Source organism: Oryx dammah, unplaced genomic scaffold (assembly GCF_014754425.2).
Source record: "Oryx dammah isolate SB20612 unplaced genomic scaffold, SCBI_Odam_1.1 HiC_scaffold_28, whole genome shotgun sequence".
Taxonomy (NCBI): Eukaryota; Metazoa; Chordata; class Mammalia; order Artiodactyla; family Bovidae; genus Oryx; species Oryx dammah.
The window spans coordinates 3051852-3075623 of NW_024070212.1; the positions used below are offsets into that span (position 1 = coordinate 3051852).

Below are 23772 nucleotides of genomic sequence, written 5' to 3' on the forward strand. Positions count from 1 at the left end.
CATGGTTATCTTTCCATATATTTGTGTCATCTTCAGTTTATCAATGTCTTACAGTTTTTAGCATAAATATCTTTCACTTCCTTGACTAACTTTGATTAAATAAGTTAATTACGTTAATGATGCTGTTGTAGTGGGAGAGTGTGTGTGTGTGTGTGTGTGTGTGTGTATGTGTGTGTGTGTGTGTAGGGCTTCCCTGTAGCTCAGTTGGTAAGGAATCCACCTACAATGCAGGAGACCCCAGTTTGATTCTTGGGTCGGGACGATCCTCTGCAGAAGGGATAGGCTACCCACTCCAGTATCCTTGGGCTTCCCTTGTGACTCAGCTGGTAAAGAATCCACCTGCAAAGCGGAAGACCTGGGTTGGGAAGATCCCTTGGAGAAGGGAATGGCTACGCACTCCAGTATTCTGGCGTGGAGAATTCCATGGTCTTTATAGTCCATGGGGTCGCAAAGAGTTGGACATGACTGAGCAACTTTGATTCACATAGACATGCAACTGATTTTTGTAGGTTGATTTCTGTCTTGAAACTTTACTGAATCCATTTATTAGTTTTAAAAGGTTTTCGTTTTGGTTACAATTTCAAATTAAAAATAACAAGAAATAAAATGACTATAGAAAGTGAATTTGGGGGTGCATATGTTAGCAATAAGAAGGATAAACTTTTTTGTCTATATTTATTTCAGCCCTGCTTCTCACAGTTAACTCTATAGAAAAATAGTAGAATGTCATATGTAGAACCAGCATACTGTAAACAGCATATATATAACCAGGAAATATTGCAACAACTATATATCATACTTCTTATGAGTAAATGGGAATATCTTCTCCTGGAAAAGTTATTTCTTTTATTTTGCTTTTATGAGGTTAGTAAACGATAATGATTACTTCTTATGGACTTTTCAGTATTTTTTGTCATATCCAAGTCACAGCACTTCGTGATTGAGCCCTTTCCCTGTATAAATATATACTAGGAAGGCAGTTCAAAGTAGTAAGTGGATAATCATATGTATTTATAGAATATATCTATTTCATTCTGTTCTATTTTCTGTGGAGTTCAACTATGTAAGAAGCTCGAAATATTTATATTTTATAATATTTGTATATTTATAAATATATATATTTATAACGCTCATATCCCTGGCACCTCAAAACTCGCAAGTTTATATGGATAGATATTTAGGAATTTTTTTTCTCCAAAGGAAAAGATAGTAATGCTACCTCTCTTTTCCCTCTCCCTCTATAGAAACATTCTAAATACCAAGCATTTTTTTTTTAAGGGAATGTTCTTGGACTTCCCTGGTGGTATGGTGTATAAGAACCTGCCTGTCAGTGCAGGGGACACAGGTTGCATCTCTGGTCTGGGAAGATTCCACATACCACAGAGCAACTAAACCCATGTACCACAACTACTGAACCTGCATTCTAGAGCCCATGCTTCACAACTGCTAAGCCTGATGCCGCAGTTACTGAAATCTGCGTCTAGCTCTGTGCTCCACAGCAAGAGCAGTCACCGCAATGAGAAGCCCATGTGTCACAACAGAGACTATCCTCTGCTCACCACAGCTAGAGAAAGTTCACATGCAGCAATGAAGACCTAGCACAACCAAAGATGAATAAAATAAATACATATTTTTTAAAAGCAAATGTTCTAGACATTTTAACTGGAAGTAAGGACTTTATTTGGATAATTTAACTGATGCAGTCATATACTTTTCTAATATTGTGAAGTATCACTATCCTTAATCACATTAATTTTATAATTCTCTTTGTCTGATTATACAACTTATTGAAAAGTATAAAAGAAGCTCATATCCCCAGCACCTCAAAATAAACACTGATACATACTTCTTCTAGCTTTTTTATAAGCTTTTCCTCTTTTCAAAACATTTTTCTTTTCTGTTTTAGAAAAAACAAAAGGAATTAATTTCAAATATTAGAAGTATGTTAAAAGTTATCTCAGAATATTATGTATACTATTTTTCATTCACCACTGTGTATATTCCATGAATTTCATGTTTAAGGTGTATACTGGGAATCTTTGACTCTTGGAAAAGAGGATTCTTAAAATCTTATTGATGTCATGGTTTAGAACAGTCCTTCTCAAAAGTATGGTTTGGGGAATGCTGGCAGTCTCAAACTTTTAGAAGGTCCTTGAGGTAAAAATTATTGTAATAATTCTAAGATTTTTTTTTCTTGCCTTCTTCACTTTCATTCTCTCATGAATGTATGGTGGAATTTTCCAAAGGCTTCATAGGGTGTATAACATTGTAACAGCCCAAGTAATGAAGCAGCTATGAGATTGAGGGGGAGGAAGGAAGAAGCCTTTCTTCTCAGTGAATTCTTCTTTTGTATGGAAAATAATGTTATTTTTCATAAAAATACTTGCGTTAACATATACTGAGTATTGCTGTTTTTTAAATGATTTGACAAATATTTTAAAATTTCTCAGTTTTAATTTATTAAATAGTAATATCGATAATAGATGAAACCTCTAAATGAAACCTTTTTGGAGTCCTCAGTACTTTTTCAGCATGTTAAATATCCTGATATTGAAAAAACTAAGAATCTATAGTTTAGAAAAAGATTAATGGGGAAAAAAATCTCCTTATATGCTTATATTACAAATATATTTTTAGAATATCACCATTTCTTGGTGTTTTAGAGATCAAGAGACTTAAAGTTCTGTTTCTGTCCCAGATTCTCTCCGGAACTAAGTTTGTCAGCCTTCTGAAAATAACAGTTCTCTGCTCTTTCCTGTTTAGATTTGATGGCAGAGTGGTGGCAAAGCTCCCTTTCACCCCCCTGTCCTATATCCAAGGACTGTCTCACAGAAATCTGCTCGGGGATGACACCACAGACTGTTCCTTCATCTTCCTGTATATTCTCTGTACCATGTCAATTCGACAGGTGAGTGCCCACATCATCTATTTCATATGTACATCTTTTCTTGCTCTCACACCCTAAATTAATGTCTGTTTGTCTAGTACCGGAAGTGTCTACCTGTTGCTACTGAGATCTTTCAGTTGCTTGTTTCAGAATTCCAGAGTATCCTCTGAAACTGTTTTAAATGTATATAGTTTAGATTACTGATCCTTAGGGATGGAAAGTGGTCATAAAGTCACACGTGGTTTTCATCTCATTTTGAAGAGCGCTCTCAAGTTTCTTCTTTATTGCGGCTATCTAAAGGTTGAAAGGAAAGAGTGGATTTTGCCTTCCCACTATCATTACTTCTTTATTATTTACCAGTGCCTTTTGGCACTGCTGCTGCTGCTAAGTCGCTTCAGTTGCGTCCGACTCTGTGCGATCCCATAGATGGCAGCCCACTGGCTCCCCTGTCCCTGGGATTCTCCAGGCAAGAACACTGGAGTGGGTTGCCATCTCCTTCTCCAGTGCAGGAAAGTGAAAAGTGAAAGTGAAGTCGCTCAGCCGTGTCTGACCCTCAGCGACCCCATGGACTGCAAGCCTTCCAGGCTCCTCCATCCATGGGATTTTCCAGGCAAGAGTACTGGAGTGGGGTGCCACTGCCTTCTCCATTTGGCACTACAGGATCACAAGTAAACGTAATAATTTGGTGACTTTAAGTTAGTCACAGTTGAGGTAAAGTCTGAATTGTAGAGTTTATATTCAGGCAACCTGATGATCAGATATTCATAGTGAAAAAGAGTGAGAATGAAGTCAGATAGGATTGTGAGAGCCTGGAAGAGAGACTTAGCGTTCAGTTAATGGCAGACGATTCAGGCAGCAAGGTTGAAATAATAAAGTGGCTTTTGAGATGGGACTTTAAAAAATAAGAGAGGTTAAACTTGCTCTAGAACACTTCATATTGCAGGGCATTATTCAGTGTTTGAACATACTGCCATTCAGTAGGCATTATAGTGAGGAGATTGGCACATGATATGGTGGGGAGGTATGAACATGATTATTTCAATGTTTGTTGCATAAATGATTCAGAGTTGTTTTTCTTCTTCCTCTGAATATTGTCTGTGGCAGCAGGTTTTTTGGTTGGTCTGACATGTGTGAATCAATAGGAAATGAAATTATAATTAGAAGTTCACAACGATCTTCATGATCTTAGCACTTAATGCTCTCCCTACCTCATCTCTCACCTCATCCAGCACTCCACCATTCTGAGGTATCTGGCAGTTTTCATTCTCCACTCACCCAGACTTGCTTTTTGTGAGTATTCTTTCTTCTATTTGGATGCTTCCCACCTTCTTCTTTTACCTGTTAAATGCAACCAAGTTTTCAGGCTTCCTGGAATCATTTTCTGATACTTGCTGCTTCTGAAGGATAGATGTGAGGGGGACATGACCACATGCAGAAATAACAGAAAACTATTAGAGTAGTCCCCACTCCAGTACTCTTGCCTGGAAAATCCCATGGACGGAGGAGCCTGGTAGGCTGCCGTCCATGAGGTCACTAAGAGTTGGACCCGACTGAGCGACTTCACTTTCACGCATTGGAGAAGGAAATGGCAACCCACTCAGGTGTTCTTGCCTGGAGAATCCCAGGGACGAGGGAGCCTTGTGGGAGGCCGTCTATGGGGTTGCACAGAGTCAGACATGACCGAAGCAACTTAGCAGCAGCAGCAGCAGTGAAAAATCACTTTGTTCTAAATTATTACAGTGCTGAAATGATTGAAGAGGGGACAAAGCTGAGAAATATATAGAGGTAAGCTAGCAGAATTTAATGATTGATTTAATGTGAGAAAGGGGGAACTAAGGTGACTTCAACATTATGGCTTTGGTGACCAAATGGAGGATGCAAAAAGAGGACAGAGAAGTAGGTTGGTTGGAAGACATGCTGTTTGCGTTGTCTGTGGGGCAGTTAAGTGGGTGTGTCCAGCAGAAAGCTGTATTCTTGTGGTGTTGTTCAGTCACTCTGTCGTCTCTGACTCTTTGTGACCCCATGGACTGCAGGCACAGCAGGCTCCTCTGTCCTTCACTATTTCCGAGTTTGCTCAAACTCATGTCCATTGAGTTGGTAATGCCATCCAACAACCTCATCCTGTGTCACCCCCTTCTCCTCCTGCCCACAGTCTTTCCCAGCACCTTGTGTAACTGAGGTGTGTACTACATCTTTTGAAATGCTTTAGCATTTTAGCTTATCCAAGGTAAAACCCAAGACAGTGACAACATGATTCTCTTTGTTGGTTTAGTAGAGGTCATTGATAACTAGAATATTGCTCTTCAATTTGATTAAGAATGAGATATTAAAACTACAGACAAAATATTAATGTGAAGTCAAGTGGGCCTTAGGAAGCATCACTACAAACAAAGCTAGTGGAGGTGATGGAATTCCAGTTGAGCTGTTTCAAATCCTGAACGATGATGCTGTGAAAGTGCTGCACTCAATATGCCAGCAAATTTGGAAAACTCAGCAGCAGTCACAGGACTGGAAAAGGTCAGTTTTCATTCCAATCCCAAAGAAAGGCAATGCCAAACAATGCTCAAATTACCGCACAGTTGCACTCATCTCACATGCTAGCAAAGTAATGCTCAAAATTCTCCAAGCCAGGCTTCAGCAATACATGAACCGTGAACTTCAGATGTTCAAGCTGGTTTTAGAAAAGGCAGAGGAACCAGTGATCAAATTGCCAACATCTACTGGATCATGGATAAAGGAAGAAAGTTCCAGAAAAACATCTATTTCTGCTTTATTGACTACGCCAAAGCCTTTGACTGTGTGGATCACAATAAACTGTGGAAAATTCTGAAAGAGATGGGAATACCAGACCACCTGACCTGCCTCTTGAGAAATCTGTATGCAGGCCAGGAAGCAACAGTTAGAACTGGACATGGAGCACCAGACTGGTCCCAAATAGGAAAAGGAGAATGTCAAGGCTGTATGTTGTCACCTTGCTTATTTGACTTATATGTTGAGTACATCATGAGAAACGCTGGGCTGGAAGAAACACAAGCTGGAATCAAGATTGCCGGGAGAAATACCAAAAACCTCAGATATGCAGATGACACCACCCTTATGGCAGAAAGTGAAGAGGAACTCAAAGCCTCTTGATGAAAGTGAAAGAGGAGAGTGAAAAAGTTGGCTTAACATTCAACATTCAGAAAAATGAGATCATGGCATCTGGTCCCATCACTTCATGGGAAATAGATGGGGAAACAGTGGAAACAGTGTCAGACTTTATTTTTGGGGGCTCCAAAATCACTGCAGATGGTGATTGCAGCCATGAAATTAAAGGACGCTTACTGCTTGGATGGAAAGTTATGACCAACCTAGATAGCATATTAAGAAGCAAAGACATTGCTTTGTCAACAAACGTTTGTCTAGTCAAGGCTATGGTTTTTCCAGTGGTCATGTATGGATGTGAGAGTTGGACTATAAAGAAAGCTGAGTGCTGAAGATTTGATGCTTTTGAACTGTGGTGTTGGAGAATACTCTTGAGAGTCCCTTGGACTGCAAGGAGACCCAACCAGTCCATCCTAAAGGAGATCAGTCCTGGGTATTCATTGGAAGGACTGATGTTGAAGCTGAAACTCCAATACTTTGGCCACCTGATGCAAAGAGCTGACTCATTTGAAAAGACCCTGATGCTGGGAAAGATTGAAGGCAAGAGGAGAAGGGGACGACAGAGCATGAGATGGTCGGATGGCATCACCGACTCAATAAACATAGGTTGGGTGGACTCCGGGAGTTGGTGATGGATAGGGAGGCCTGGCGTGCTGCGGTTCATGGGGTCACAAAAAGTCGGACACGACTGAGCGACGACGACTGAGCGACTGAACTGACCTGAACTGAAAATATTAATAAAATACAATGATGTATACATTCTGCCTTAAGCAACAAGGAGCAATGCTATTTTAATTACATGCATTGCAATTTTATTTTAATTACAAAGATGTTACTGCTATGTTTTTGGTTACTCACAATAGTTTTTTGGCAGTTTTTTGTTGTTGCTATTTTAAATAATTTTATTTATATATTTTTGGCTGTGCTGGGGTTTTGTTGCCATGTGGGCCTTTCTCTAATTGCAGCGAGCAGGGGCTACTCTTCATTGCATTGTGAAGGCTTCTTACTGCAGTGGCCTCTCTTTTTGCAGAGCACAGGCTTGAGGGCATGCAGGCTTCAGTAGTTGCGGCACGTGGGTTCAATGGTTGCAGTTCCTGAGCTCTAAAGCACAGGCCCAATAGTTGTAGCACTCGGGCTGAGTTTTGTTCTGCCACCTATGGGATCTTCCCAGACCAGGGATCCAACCTGTGTGTCCTGCATTGGCAGCCAAATTCTTTACCACTAAGCCACCAAGGAAGGCCAGGTTCTTTTTTTTCTTTTTTCTTTTTTTGGCCCTCTCTCGAGGTTTCTGGCATCTCAGTCCCTGGCCAGGGATTAAACTCAGGCCACATCAGTGAAACACAGAATCCTAACCACTCGGCCACCAGGAAACTCACGGTTGTTGTTGTTGTTGTTGTTCAGTCACTCAGTCGTGTCTGACTCTTTGCAACCCCATGGACTGCAGCACGCCAGGCTTCCCTGTCCTTCACCATTTCCCAGAGCTTGCCCAAATTCATATCTATCGAGTCGGTGATGCCATCCAACCATCCTTGGTCATCCCTTTCTCCTCCTGCCTTCAACCTTTCCCAACATCAGGGTCTTTTCTAATGAGTTGACTCTTCACATCAGGTGGCCAACATATGGAACTTCAGCATCAGTCCCTCCAGTGAATATTCAAGACTGATTTCCTTTAGGATTGACTGGCTTGATCTCCTTGCAGTCCAAGGGACTCTCAGGAGTCTTCTCCAGCATCACAGTTCAGAAGCATCAATTCTTCAGCTTTCAGCCTTCTTTATGGTCCAAGTCTCACATCCATTTTTGACTACTGGAAAAATCATAGCTTTGACTATACAGACTTTTGTCAGTAATGTAATGTCTCCACTTTTTAACTTGCTGTCTAGACTTTCTTGGTACCTTAGCTGGTAAAGAATGCACCTACAATGTGGAAAACCCTGGTTCAATTCCTGGGTCAGAAAGATCCATTGGAAAAGGGATAGGATACCCACTCCAATATTCTTGGGCTTCTTTGTGGATCAGTTGGTTAAGAATCTGCCTGCAGTGAAGGAGATCTGAGTTCGATCCCTGGGTTGGGAAGATCCCTAGGAGAAGGAAATGGCTACCCACTCCACTATTCTGGCCTGGAGAATCTATGGACTATACAGTCCATGGGGTCACAAACAGAGAGTCAAACAGGACTGAGCAACTTTCACTTCACTTAGGTTTGTCATAGCTTTTCTTACAAGGTGCAAACGTGTTTTTAATTTCAGGCTGCAGTCATCAGCCGCAGTAACTTTGGAGCCCAAGAAAATAAAGCCTGTCACCGTTTCCATTGTTTCCCCATCTATTTGGCCATGAGGTGATGGGACTGGATGCCATGGTCTTAGTTTTTTGCATGTTGACTTTTAAGCCAGCTTTTTCAGTCTCCTCTTTCACCCTCATCAAGAGGCTCTTTCGTTCCTCTTTGCTTTCTGTTATGAGGGTGGTGTCATCTGCATATCTGAGGACATTGATATTTCTCCTGGCAATCTTAATTCCAGCTTGTGCTTCATCTAGCCTGGCATTTTGCATGATGTTCTCGGCATATGTTCAACTTCCCTGGTGGCTCAGACGGTAAAGCGTCTGTCTACAATGCGGGAGACCCAGGTTCGATCCCTGGGTCGGGAAGTTCCCCTGGAGAAGGAAATGGCAATCCACTCTAGTACTATTGCCTGGAAAATCCCATGGACAGAGGAGCTTGGTAGGCTACAGTCCATGGGGTCGCAAAGGGTCGGACACAACTGAGCGACTTCACTCACTCACTCACTTTCTGCATGTAAGTTAAACAAAGCAGGGTGACAGTATACAGCCTTGACATACTCCTTTCCCAATTTTGAACCAGTCTGTTGCTCCATGTCCAGTTATAGCTGTTGCTTCTTGACTGCATACATGTTTCTCAGGTGGCGAGTAAGGTGGTCTGGTATTCCTATGTCTTTAAGAATTTTCCACAGTTTGTTGTGATCCACACAGTCAAAGGTTTAACATAGTCAGTGAAGCAGAAGTAGATGTTTTTCTGGAATTCTCTTGCTTTCTCTATGATCCAACAGATGTTGGCAATTTGATCTCTGCTTCCTCTGCCTTTTCTAAATCCAGCTTGAACATATGGAAGTTCTCAGTTCATGTACTGTTGAAGCCTAGCTTGGAAAATTTTGAGCATTACTTTGCTAACATGTGAAATGAGTGCAGTTGTGCAGTAGTTTGAACGTTCTTTGGCATTGCTTTTCTTTGGGATTGGAATGAAAACTGACCTTTTCCAGTCCTGTGGCTACTGCTGAGTTTCCCAAATTTGCTGGCATATTGAATTGCAGCACTTTAACAGCATTATCTTTGAAGCTTTAAAATAGCTCAACTGGAAGTCCATCACGTCCACTAGCTTTGTTCATAGTGATACTTCCTTCTTAAGGACCACTTGACTTTGTACTTCAGGATGTCTGACTCTATATATCATTGATCATACCATCGTGGTTTTCTGGGTCATGAAGATCTTTTTTTGTATAGGTCTGTGTATTCTTGTCACCTTTTCTTAATATCTTCTGCTTCTGTTAGGTCTATACCATTTCTTTTCTTTATTGTGCCCATCTTTGCATGAAATGTTCCCTTGGTATCTCTAATTTACTTGAAGAGATCCCTAGTTTTTCCCATTCTGATATTTTCCTCTATTTCTTCACATTATTCACTTAGGAAGGCTTTCTTATCTCTCCTTGCTATTCTTTGGAACTTAGCATTCATATGGGTATGTCTTTCCTTTTCTCCTTTGCCTTTCACTGCTCTTCTTTTCCCAGTTATTTGTAAGGCCTTCTCAGAAAACCATTTTGCCTTTTTGTGTTTGTACTGCTACCTGGACTTCATTACCTAGAAATCACCATCTGAAAACGGTAGCATTTTCTTAAGTGAAATAAATGTTAAGAATGATTGTTGAGAAAGTTCAGCTCAAGCTAGTCTTTAAACTCCTTTCAGTTATTTCAGAAATTGTGGTGAGGTATATGTATAGCAGTTAATTTCATGACGTCATTTACCATGGTAATCAGCAAACTTTCTGTTTACTTACTACTTTGTATGGGTCTAGGTGATGAATATTTTTGTATTTACTTTTCAGACCATACAATTTTTATCACAGCAACTCAACTCTGCCATTATAGTATGAATACAGTGCTAGACAAAATGTAAAGGAATGAGTGGGGCTATGTTCCAACAAAACTTTATTTACAAAAAACAGGCAACAAGGTTCAGGCAGACTTTTGCAAACTCTTCCATTGTGTTATGAAAATAGCCCTAGAAAATAAGTAAACGAATGAGTGTTGCTGTATTCCAGTGGAACTTTATTTCTAAAAACAGGCGATAGAGCAGCCAGCCATGCTACTCCGGGAACCAAGAGTGTGTAATATGTGCTATAAAGTTAAAGTAAGAATATCTACAGATACTAGACTGGTAGAGCTTAATGAAGTACTTGCTTACTGAATACCCCAAAAAAGGTGGGAGGAGAGAATGAAGCCAAAAAAAAAAACAACTCAGTATTTCTTTTCAGCCAAGGAGGATGTATGTTCATACTTTTAATTTCTGTTTGTCCAGTTCTCTGCACCGATATTAATAAGAGAAAAGTATATGGAGCTATAGTATAGGTATTCTGAGATATAAAAAATCTTTGAAAAATCCCTAAAATGACCTACTTTTATAATTTTTATTTTATTAGCTGCCAAAAGTTTCCATATTCCTTTCCCCACTTCTCAGTATGTATACTAACAGGAGGATTATGAACTTATATCCAGTCTGAAGTAGTTCAGCATTTGAAGTTTTTCTGTGGAATGAGTTGGACACGACTGAACGACTTCACTTTCACTTTAATTAAAATCCATATTCACTTGCTCTTTCCATATTTTCTTTTGTTGTTTTATTTGCTTTTATAGGATCTTAGGTTACATAAGATTTGACTCTGTAGATGCCTGTGAAACAAGCATCATAAAATATGAGACTTTCAGAGTATAGAATACAATTCCCTCAATGAGACCATTCTTAGGCAAAGAAATAGGCCACTTGATTTCAGATACATACTGTCGCATAAAGTAATTTTGAGAAAAAATAATGAATTGTTTTTGTGTTGAGGTTGTCAAATTGATTAAGTGATGAGGAGACAAACATAGAACGATTCTTAAACTAACATAGAATGATTCTTAAGGTAGTGATTTCTTAATTTCCTGTATATACCTTAAAGAATCTATATCGAGTACATAGTATGCACCTAAAAGGGATGAGTGAAACAAAACAGTAGATACTGTACCCAAATATAAACTTACAAACTTGGCAAATTCAGGTTATACCACTTTTTACTCCCTATCACTATGTATGAAAATTCATAATTGCCCCCAACCTCCAGTAGAAATTATTGAACTTTGGCGTTTTTACTGTGTATTAGGTAAGAATTGCTATCTCATTGTAGTTTTAATTTGCATTTGGATTGAGCATCTCTATTTGTCTAAGAGCTACCCATGTATTTTTTTTCTTTCTTTGGTAGGTGGGACACTGTATGCTTTTTGCCTATTTCACTATTGGGTTGTTGGTCATTTTCTTAATTTTTAGCTCATAGGGAGGTTAGCCCTGTGTGCTCTAAGTTACTAATAATTTTTGCAAACTGTTGTTTGTATTTCAGTTTTACTTAGTATGGTTTTTGCCATGCAAAATTTTGTTTGCTGGAGGTTTTTTTCTTTTCTTATTAGTCTTTTATTAAAGTTATACAGAAATTCATCTTTGTTTTCTTCTACTATTTGTTAGTTTCTTATATAGTCATGGCTCAATCCATTTGGAGTTAACACTGGCATACCTTATTTATTCTTTCTTTTCTCTTTTGTTCTTTGCCAACTTTTGTGTGATTTTTATGAGGAAAAACATGAAAACATGGATTCATTTGACATCAAAGTTTGCCTTCCCATTTTTTTCAAAGATCAAGAAGCTAGAGGGTCGTAAGATGCAGTGAGGTGAATGATAATTCTTGAATTTGATTTTTATTTGAATAGAGTGAATCCCTGTCAAATTATTAATTAATATTTTCTCTTTGAAATTTGAATGTCTGTGTTTGACTAGGGACGCGCCTCCTTTCTTCACACCTTGTGTAGATCATCAGGTCTTTTGGAGTTGGGTGCCATAGGATGGGTTAAACAATGTTATCTGAGATCCTAGAGTAAAAGAGTGTGAAGGAGTGGGTCAAAACATACATGTCACACTTGGAGAGTCTCAGGTTTAAATTTGTCAGTGTGACTGCCCCTGGTAGCAGTTTTCCCAAAGAAAGTGCAGTGCTCTCTTATGCCCAGAAACTACTTTCTGATTTCCTATACTCAGTAATTCAGTACATTTAATCTTTTTCATTTATTGTGGTAAAATAAATATCACATAAAATACACTGTTTTAACTGTTTTTAATTGTTCATTTCTTTGACATTAAGTACATTGCATGTTGTTGTACAACCATCACCACTGTCCATTTCTAGAAGTTTTTCATCTTCCCAAACTGAAAATCTGTGCCCGTTAAACACTAAATCTCCATTATCCTCTCCCCTCAGTCCCTGGCAACCACCATTCTAATTTCTGTCTCTGTGATTTTGACTGTTGGTATTTGTGAATTTACCCTCGTAAATGTAGAATCATACTTAAGTCCTTTTGTAACTGGAATGTTTTCAGGGTTCATCCATGTTGTAGCATATGTGAGAATTTACTTCCTTTTTATGAGTGAACAAACTTTCCATAGTATGTATATACTGTTTTTTTAATCTATTCATCTGCCAAAGGACTGCTTCTGCCTTTTGGCTGTTGTGAGAAATGCTGCTGTGAACACAGGTATATAAATGTCTGAGTTCTTGTTTTCACTTCTTTTTCCTTAATACTCCACAGGTAGAATTGCCGTCATACTGCAATTCTGTGTTTAATTTTTTTGAGGCATCAGCACACTGTTTTCCATAACTAGTCACCATTTTTACCCAGCGCTGTTAATCTGAAGTCTCAGTTTACCACCAGTTTGAGACCATGATCTTATGAAAGATCGTGGCGTTTACGTATGTCAGTTCACTTCCCTGGTAGCTTAGACAGTAAAGCGTCTGTTTGCAGTGCAGGAGACCAGATTTGATCCCTGGTTTGGGAATATCCCCTGGAGAAGGAAATGGCAGCCCACTCCAGTATTCTTGCCTGGAAAATCCCATGGACCTGGAGCCTGGTAGGCTACCATCCATGGGGGCGCAAAGAGTTGGACACAACTGAGGGACTTCACACACACACATACACACACACACACACACACACACACTCACACACACACACACACTACAGTGTTAACCAGAACCCACTTCCATTACTGAGAGTGATAGTGTGATTGAGTCGACTAGCTCTAGTCCCTTCATGACAATACCCCAAGCGTAGGAGTGTACTAACTGGTTATAAAAGAGCATCACCTTAAGAACAACTGCAAAAAACAAACAAAACTGCTAACTTATATAGCATTGTCACATGCTTATCATAACATCAGGACTTCCCATTACAACGTTGGCTCAGATTATAAAGAAGCTGCCTGCAGTGCAGAAGACCTGGGTTCAGTTCCTGGGTCAGGAAGGTCCCCTGGAGGACTAAATAGCAACATACTTCAGTATTCTTGCCTGGAGAATTCCCTGGACAGAGAAGCTGGTGGGCTATAGTCCATGGGGGTCACAAAGAGTCAGACATGATTGAGCTACTAACACTTACTTATCATAACATGCCCCCTTATTATGATAGAGGTATAATAAATATTAAGTTGAATAAGGATATCTGTCTGCTTCAGTAATTTTTCCCTGTTTCCCAGGTTTGATTCCTGGATCGGGACATATTCTGGCCTGGAGTGGGTAGCCTTTCCCTTCACAGGATCTTCCCAACCCAGGTATCAAACCCAGGTCTCCTGCATTGCAGGTGGATTCTTTAAGCCCAAGGAAATACAGTATTTGGAGGTAAAACACCAAGGTTTGATTCTTATTGCCGCTTGCTAGGCTAATGTCCTTGGGAGTCATATAACTGCTCTGAGTCTCAGTTTTCACAAAGATGAAATCGGGTTTAGGGTTTAGTGTGGAACCTCACCACATTATGATAATCAGATGCCAATGATATAGAAAGTTAGCTGTTATTCTTAAAGTGGTAGGTTTGTTTTTTTTAAACAAGTTAGCACCTGCCCCTGCCCTTGGGATGTTTTTAAATTAGTGTTTGTTTCCCAGCCCAAGATAGGACTGATTCTTTTCATAGATTAAAACGTGGTGGTGATATGTCATATTAACTGAAAATAAATCTAATTACCTCTCCTTGTTTTATCTTTCTCCTTTTGTTTACTTCCTTAATGTGTGGTGATTAGTGATTAGCTGCCTTGACCTTCACATCACTATTTCCTTTGTATGAATTTGTAGCAGCGGAAATGGTAGGTCTGCCAACTTTTATCAGAGGTGTTAAGTTAGTCCAGTGTAGTGACTGATTTTAAGAATAAAAGGAAATTTTCTTAATTCCTAAAATTAAAATACTTGCTTTTTTTTTCCTTTTCTTATTATGAGTCAGTAATGGATTGAGTAAATGATCTCCTCTATAGAAAGTGTTCTGAATCTTAGTGAAGATCCCAGCAAATTTACCTGGTAAACAGCTAAGGGAAAATGGGTCTCTTCCTATAAATGTATATGATAGTTAAAGCCATGACAGAATTCTCTTTACTTGGAAAGCAAAAAGAATTAGTGTTTATGAAGAAAAGTACAAGAAAGAGTTTCTTATTTTTTTTTCCTTTGTCACCCACATCTTAATATATAACCATATGGATATATGGCTATGATCTGAAGAAATGTCAGTGAGAATTTGTCATTGTCTCCTTCAACAGGTATAAGTGCTTAGGACAGGGATAAAAATAAGTAAGTTTAATTTTTTTATCACACTTTTGGCTTCCTTAAGGCAAAGAATTTCAATATGGCTTGTATGTCTGTAAGGACGGGTTCTAATTATGTCATGTCAGTTTATCTTAAAGTCATCAAAATGGTAGAAGGACCAACTAGATGCCTGCCATCTCCTGCATCTTATTAGTTTATGCCACTTTATTTAAGGATTAGAACTTAATTCATTAATTCCAGTATAGCTTATTTTTAAGCAAAGTATTTTCATTTGTAGTATTTAACTTTAAATCAGTTAGAGAATGCATTTGGTTTGAAAAGTGATAGGTAAGTACTAAGTAAGAACAGATTATTCAGGTATCATCTTAATCTGATCCCTTTGAATTGTTTCAGTGAGTTTAAGGCTTCATTTAGAATATTCCTGTCCTTGTTGAAGAATGATTCAAGTCCTTCACTATGCCAGGAATTCTTTGATGCTGACGTGTAAGAGCAAGGAGTGATTATCTCTACCCTTGTGAAACTCACAGTCTATGCAGGAAGACAGATCCATAAATAATAGCAGAATGTGATTGATAACTTTTGTGTATGTGTACATATATAAAATGATTTGGGAGGAGGAAAAATATGCTATGGAAGTGAAATGACTATAGGAATTAGTCTGTAAAACTAAGATTTTATACAGGAGGGGCATTTAAATTGTGTCTTGAAGGGTAAGTAGGGGTTTTCCAATTTTATCAGAATTTTCTTGGCATAGTTTGAGTAAAACATGAAGGCTTGAAAGTATGTAGTGAACATAGAGATCACTCAGTCCAGAATTGTTGGTAAATGTCACTGCTTAATGTCTGTACTTCACAGCACAGTGTTAAGTGATTTTTCCCTGGGTTTCTTTCCTTCTTTCTATGTGTTTCCTTTTCCTTTGTTTATTTATTTATTTATTGGCCCTGTTATGTGACTTATGGGCTCTAAGTTTCCTGACCAGGGATTGAACCCAGGCCCAAGCAGCAAAAGTGCCAAATCCTAACCACTGGACCATCAGGGTGTGTCTTTTGTAATGTAAGATTCTCTTACTCTTCATTTATCCCCACATATTTGTTTTTCTTTACTTTTGAAGGATATTTTCATAGGATACAGAATTCTGGATTGACTGCTTTTGTTTGTTTTAATCCTTTCAGCTTCAGTTTTGTTTTCTTTTAATAGTGGCACCCATATTTATTACAATTATATACAGTCAGATCTTATATTCTGAAACCTATAGCTGATCACAGGAAAGAAGGCATTTAGGGATGAGGCGAGCACAGACAGGAGAGCCTGGGGCTGGCTCCTGGTGGGCGGGCCATCCCCCCCGGGGCAGCAGTGGAGCCACAGCAAGCAAGCGGTCTGGAGCAGTGCGCTGTCACTTATGGCGGCGACCAGGTCGGGGCTGTGACAGGCACCCACGGGCAGCATCGCCTGGGCAGGGCCTGGCTGGGGGTTCCGGGGGCCCTCGCCCAGAGGGAAGCGCAGGGCCGTGGCTTCTGAAATCAGGACAGTGTGGCCCCCGTGGCCACTGGTGAAACAGCTTCAGTTATTTCTGATGAGAAGGCCTTTATGTCTTTGTATCCCTGTAGATAATAACTTTTCTCTGGCTGCTTTCAGATATTTTTCTTTAAGCTTGGTTTTCAGCAATTTGACTGTTACGTACCTAAGGGTACTGTAATGTAACTTTTTGTGTTTTTTTTTTTGCTGTACTGGGTAGCTTAACAGGATCTTAGTTCCCCAACAAGGGACTGAACCTGGGCCTCCATGGTGAAAGCACCAAATCCTAACTACTAGACCAGCAGGGAACCCCGCCCCCCCCAGGGGTATTTTTTTTTTTTAATTTATCCCTCTATAGCTTATAGCTTTTTTTTTTAATTTGGGAGAATTTCAACAATTATTTCTTCACATATTTTTTTCTGCCCCATTCTTTCTCTCAATTCCGTTTACTTATAGTCTGTTTAGTTTTGTCCAATAGAAAACTGAGTCTCTTCAATTATTTAGTCTTTTTCTGTCTGTTGTTTAGATAGGATAATTTCTTGTAATCTGTTTTCAAGTTCACAGACTCCTCTCTTATATCTCTAATCTAAAAAAGGAATTTCAAGACTCCTCTTTTATCTCTAATCTGAGTTAAACCTAAGCTCATCCAATGATTTTACAATTTTGATATAGTATTTTTTAGCTCCTGAATTTCCATTTGGTTATTTTTTAGTCTTTTTCCTTCCTTGCTGAAGTTTACTATTTATTCATTTATTGTGAATGAATATATTTTCTTTTATGCCCCTTGTCATGGTTAATTAGCTTCTTTAAAACCTTGCTTACTAATTCCAACGTTTGGATCATCTCAAGGTTGAACTCTATCTGTTGCCTGTTTTCTTTTGTCTGGGTCATGTTTTCCCGTCTCTCGGTATGTATCAGTTTTGGATCGTATCGTGTGCATTGTAAATGATAAGCTATAGAGAGTCTAGATTCTGTTATTCTTAACAGAGAGGGGTGTTTTTGTGTGTTTGTTTATTTAAGTGGACAGTTAAGTTGACATTCAAACTCCAAGGTCTGTCTTCTTTGTGGTAGACATCTAGGAAATCTCAAATTATTTCAGTCTTATTTGGTTGAAGGCAGTCTCTCCCATGAATGGTTTAAGAGTTAACCAGAGAATTGGTCGGAGTTTGCATGCTAAGTTGCTTCAGTGGTGTCTGACTCCTTGCAACCCATGGACTAGCCCACCAGGCTTCTCTCTCCATGGGGCTTTCCAGGCAGGAATACTGGAGTAGGTTGCCGTTTCTTCTCCGGGGGATCTTCCTGACCCATGGATCAAACCTGCATCTTCTGTGTCTCCTGCATTGGCAGGCAGGATCTTTACCACTAGCGCCTCCTGGGCAGAGTTTAGATGCAGAACTTTACAGGGCCCTGTTAACTCCATTTTCCAGGAATTTTTTTCAGTTGCTATGGTTTAGAAGGAAATGGCAACCCTCTCCAGTATCCTTGTCTGGAGAATTTCATGGACAGAGGAGCCTGGAGGGCTACAGTCCACGGGGTCACAAAGAGTTGGACGCGACTGAGTGACTAATACTTTCACATTCATGGTTGCCCTGAACTCTGTCCTTTGGTGCTTCAAACTAGTAAGACTGCAGTTTCATACTGAGGTTTAGATACCCCACATAGTGCCAGCTGGGTTCTACTATCTGTTACAAGATTTTAAAAGGATAGAACATCTGTCTTCTTACACAAAGCTAAAATTCAGAACATTCTCCTTGACTGATTGAAATTGTCACTTGATCCCCTAATCTTCCCAAAAGAGATCCTATTTACAAAAGAGGCCTTTGGACAACCTAAGGAGAGAAAAATACTCATTCATTCAACTTTACGAAGGAGATGATGTTACTCTGGTACAGATTTGATGTGCTTATCCTTTTAGAATTTTGATTTTCGCCTTACAAGATATGTGTTGAAGTCAGCAATATAATTTATTGCAACATAACTGTGTTCAAGAGTGTTAGAGTGCCACAGCCACACAGGACTGTGGCTCCCTTCAGGGTGCTTGGTGGGAAAATTTGAAGGGCCCAACAAGGGGCTCCAGGTTCCCAATACTGTTTTATCAATTTTCTTTGTTGACTTTTTACATGAGATTTTGTTTTAAGAAAGGGTTCTGTGACTAAAGAGTCTAAAAATAATTGATCTGGTGAGCCCCCTTCTTTTAAACGTAAGGAAAATTGAGATTTGATACAATAAAAAGATATTGTATATTTGTTGGGATTTTTTTTTTGCATAATTTGCCAGTATTGGAAATCAAGTCTTCTGACTGTTACCCAGTACTCTTTCAGCTACATAAGTGTTGTACTGTCATTAAATATTTAATCTTTTTGTCATTCTCCTGAACAGCCAATTCTGATATAGTGTGAAAATCCTGGGACTGTTGAATGGGGCCATTCAGGGTGTTTGGATTTACAGGCAGCATTATGCATAAAGTAAAGATTATGTTATGGGAACTTGATGAGAAATTGTAATCAATTGGGACGGAAGGTTGGTTGCCGGATGCCAGAGAAACTAACAAAGAGCAAAGTGAGGGCGGCTATGGCTTGAGTTATTTTAGCTAAATGACTAAGAAATAAAATTTAGCAGAATGTGTTTATTGCCAGTGACCTGTGTCTTCCCGAAATATCCAGTTAGCAACCAACAACTTCCTTTTCCTGATCACCAGCCCTTATCCTTTGCAGAGAGGAAGGAACGCAAATTCTGTAGTGGTATTTTTCTGAGTTTCCTGCCAAAAGAGGCATGATTACGGGAAAATGTTTTTCCTCTGTTTTTCCCTTCTGACACATACTCTTCAGTTGTTACCCGATTACACAGGACTGGACAGAAATTCAAAATAATTTTTCCAAAAAATAACTTCCAAAGCATGTCCACATCTTATATTTTGTATTTCTGTTAAGCATTCTTCTGTACCATTTTCTTAATATATTGAAACTCTTATCTTTTAGCATAATGCATATTTCTAAACTGTATCTTGTAAGAAGGCTTGAAAAATTGGAGGGGAATTGAGAGACTGTAGGAAAGCAGTCAGGTCAAGTTTAATGAATGAAATTCTTGAAAGATATAAAGGAGAAAATATATATAGATGAACCTACTATACAGTGTGAAGGTCAGTGAGCATTTATTGAATTACAACCCGACAGTTGGATCTCCTTTTTTTATCTGCATATAAGGATAATATGTGTCACTGAGTTGTTGTGAGGATTAAATGTGAATATACATGTAAAGTGCTTAGAACAATGTCTAGCCCTTTGAGATAGCACCTATGGAAATATTTCTCATTTTAAATTATCCTGTTCAGCAATATTGTAAAAAGTTGAAGACAAGGAATGAGAAAGTGATTTACAACTATTTTAATACAATTATTATTTTTCCATATATTCTTAAGTCTTTTTATAGACTCTTTTTTAGAGCAGTTTTAGGTTCACAGCCAAACTGAATGGACTGTACAGAGATTTCCTATCTGACTTCTTGTCTCCCAGTTGCACATAGCCTCCTCTACTGTCAACACCTTACAAAAGAGTGGTACATTTCTTTACAGTCAGTAAACCTACATTAACACATCATCATTCACAAGTCCATAATTTATATTAGTGTTCACTCTTGATGTTGCACATTCTACGGGTTTTTATTTATATGCACTTATTCACTTAACAGTGTAATGTATTTATTCTGTCTATGGTGTGCTCTTATATAGTCTTCATAATTGGAAGTTTTTTTAACAGGTCAGGCCTGCTATAAGGTTTTTCACTTCTAAGATAAATATCCTTTAGAGAGTTGTGGTTTAATAGAGAAAAACTGTGCCTGAGTTATATCCTCCATCTGTGCCAGCTTTCTCATCTCAAAACCAAGGATAACTAAGGACTGATGTCTAGTCCTTAAAACTATTTGCAAACTTAGAATTTATAGAAGCGTAGAATGTTACTACTGTGGAGAGAACCATGGCCTGGAGCCTTTTACCAGGGTCTTTTGCATCTAAGACCACCAGTTAGTTTCTACATGTGTTTTAGAGGAAAAGACCTCCTAGACAGAGAAGCAGGGAACATTTTATCTAAGAAAAACTAGTCCATAAAATAAATAAACCTTTTTTCTTTTTAAGGTACGGAGGGGCTTCCCTGGTGGCTCAGTGGTAAAGAACTTGCCTGCCGATGCAGGAGACACGGGTTCGATCTGTGATCCTGAGAAGATCCCACATGCTGGGGGGCAACTAAGCCCATGCACCCGTAACTACTGAGCCTGTTCTCTAGTGGCCAGGAGCCGGGACTACTGAAGCGCACGTGCCCTACAGCCTGTGCTCCACAATGGGAGAGGCCACTGCAAGTGCAGTGAGAAGCCTGTGCGCCACAACTAGGGGGCAGCCCTGAAAGTGAGAGTGTTAGTCACTCAGTGGTGTCCAGCTCTTTGCGACCCCATGAACTGTTGCCCACCAGGCTCCTCTGTCCATGGAATTCTGCAGGCAAGAATACTGGAGTGGGTTGCCATTTCCTTCTCCAGGGCATCTTCCCAACCCAGGGATCAAACCCAGGTCTCCTGCATTGCAGGCAGATTCTTTACCATCTGAGCCACCAGGGAAGCCCAGAGAGTAGCCCTAGCTCACTGCAACTAGAGAAAAGCTCATATAGCAACAAAGACCCAGCACAGTCAAAAATAAATGAATAAGTAAGTAAACATTAAAAATAAAATATTGTGGGTTCAGTTGTGAGAGGATAGGAATTCAAACTCATTTTTAGAATTTCACTAAAAGATAAAATTGCATATAGTAAACGCAGAGCGTTGGTATTAAAATACAAATACTTGAGTAATGTACCACTGATAAACTTGATTTGGTATTTACAAAGGGAGTCTGAGATGAGATCCACAAGGAGAACAAAGCATAAACCTGCCTGGATATACATGAACTTCAGTCCTGGCTACTAAAGTGCCTTGTTTAAACATTTCTGTTGCTATTGTGGTCATTGCTGTTAGGGCTGTTTTCCATGTAGAACAGTGGCTTGTGTCCAGTAGTCATTTATATGTTTTTAATTCATAATGAGATTGTCAACAGTCTACCCTTTCAGTCTGCGCTTTGAAATATTTCCTACTTTCCTTTTACTGGTCTTCTTTAAATCACAGTAGACCTGTGATTTAAAGGGCATCAGAGGTTTTTACACTGGTCTTTATCTCTAAAATGATAAGGACTCACTTAATTGACCCTTCTACAGAAAAACGGAGCAAGGATGCTTTGTACATTTTGTCTAGATTATATTATTGTATTTGTTAGCTAGACAAATGTGTTTATCAGTAGCTAATTCTGTAATGTCTTATTATTTTAGATTTTATCTTTAATTTCCCATCACGCCTTGCTTTGCTGGATACATTGTAGGTGGTCAGGGAACACTTACTGATTAAACAGGAGTGGCATTCTGTTATTTGGTCTCCTTTCTGCTTTGTGCAATGGATTTTTAAAGGGGGCATGAAGGAGCTACTTTTCTTATGAAAGTAATACAAATATTCTCCAACTTTACTGAGGAAAACTTACCTGAACTACTAATGGTTCTTTTTCTTCTTGTTTTTAGATTTGTTTTTATTATTTATTTCTCTATGGCCATGCTTTGAGGCTAGTGGGACTTTATCAATAATTTTGGACAGGAAATGGCAACCCACTCCAGTATTCTTGCCTGGAGAATGCCATGGACTGAGGAGCCTGGTGGGCTACAGTCCACAGGGTCGCAAAGGGTCGGACACGACTGAGTGACTTCACTTTCACTTTTCTACTCTTCCAGGTTTTACTTGATTTCTCAAATATTAAATGAAGGAATTAGCAAGCATAATTAGATACCTTTAAGGTTTTTCCCTCTTACAAATGCTGTACCAAATCTTAACTGACCTTCACTTACCCCTCCAAATTCATGTACCTCTTTCCTCCACCTTTAAAGCAAACCAATTCCTCCCCACATCACACCGTCCACTCCTGATTGCTCTTTAGAGCGCCTGCACCTCTCTGCTCCCACTAGTTGAGTCCTTGTCCTTCAAGAGCCAAATGTGTTTATTCCCAGTTTGTGTTAGTTTTACTCATTGTTGTATTTATGTGATTTAATTTAATGTTATATTAACTGATGACATCTGAGTATAAAAATATTTTTTTATGAGTTCTAGTTTCATAAAGTTGAGTTCCTAAAAAAAGTGGGACAACTGAAAAAGATGAGGGGCTGTGCTAAAAATATAGGTGGATTCTGGACTCAGATCTCTTTGCAAGATTCTTAATTCTTGCACTTATTTGAAAAAGTTGATACTGACTATTTCAGTTTTAGCTTCAGGTATTGCAGTAATGACTGAATTCAGCTATAAGACTCAGAAAAGGCAGAAAAATAACACAGTAGTAATCATTCTATTTTAGGTGATATCAGTACTTTTTATTTGTAAGGCTTCTCTTTATGAGATGTATTTTAAATACTTTTCTCTATATCTCACATTAAAACCCAGTTTTTATTCTGTTTCCTTCACAGAACATCCAGAAGATTCTTGGCCTTGCCCCTTCGCGAGCTGCCACCAAGCAGGCAGGTGGATTTCTTGGCCCTCCACCTCCTTCTGGGAAGTTCTCTTGAAATCAAGAAGAACCCTGTATTTCTGTCATTCTTTTCAGATACTCAAATCAGACCCAGCAACTATTTTACAGCAAGAGCCGTAGGCAGCCTTAGCACTTGGGCTAATTTCTAGATTTGAGTTATTTGTAGGCTTTTGAGGGGGTATAATTTGAATAAGAACGGTACCTAACAAACGTGATAGTGCTTTTGGTTATAGATTAATTTTTTTTAAACAAGTGTGTTGATTAAATAAGCCCAGGTGATGTTTATGTAATAAGAAACAAATTCATATTTTGCTTACATGAATATTTCTGTGGGGTCAGCTTTCAAGTATGTGCTGTGTGCCATGTATCGTGGAAGTTGACTCTCAATGGGCATTTTGAGATCTGGAAGAAAAATTTAGTTTATATAACTCTTAATTGAAACTGTATCTTGTGGTTTTTGTTTTTTTTTAAGCCAAATACATGACCTGAGATCTAATAAAAGAGGCTAGAATTATACTTATTTCATCTACAAGGAGACATCTGTTTTGCTTTGCCATATTTCTCGATACATATTTTTAGTAATCTGAACATAAGGGTAAACACTGGCCAGAAAGGGGCAATACTGTTTTTGTTTTTGTTCTTTCTCTCCTCTTCCCCTCACCATGAGGCCGTGTTTGAGAGTAATATTTTATCACTCTTGCTTCATATGCTCAAATATAAAGTTGCCCTGTTATAGGAATTGGAAAGCGTGAAAGGAAAGGAAAG

The 23772-nt window shown here is 38.9% G+C and overlaps 1 protein-coding gene across 1 annotated transcript in view; it reads left to right on the forward strand.

Annotated features, from left to right (window-relative positions):
• TMCO1 (transmembrane and coiled-coil domains 1) overlaps positions 1-23536 on the forward strand; it is a 64188-nt gene extending 40652 nt beyond the window's left edge. The window contains exons 6-7 of the mRNA XM_040229985.1: positions 2764-2908; positions 22946-23536. Coding sequence (XP_040085919.1) covers positions 2764-2908; positions 22946-23044 — 244 coding nt within the window. The 3' untranslated portion in view covers positions 23045-23536. The remainder of the gene's footprint in view (positions 1-2763; positions 2909-22945) is intronic.
• The last annotated feature ends 236 nt before the right edge of the window (positions 23537-23772 follow it).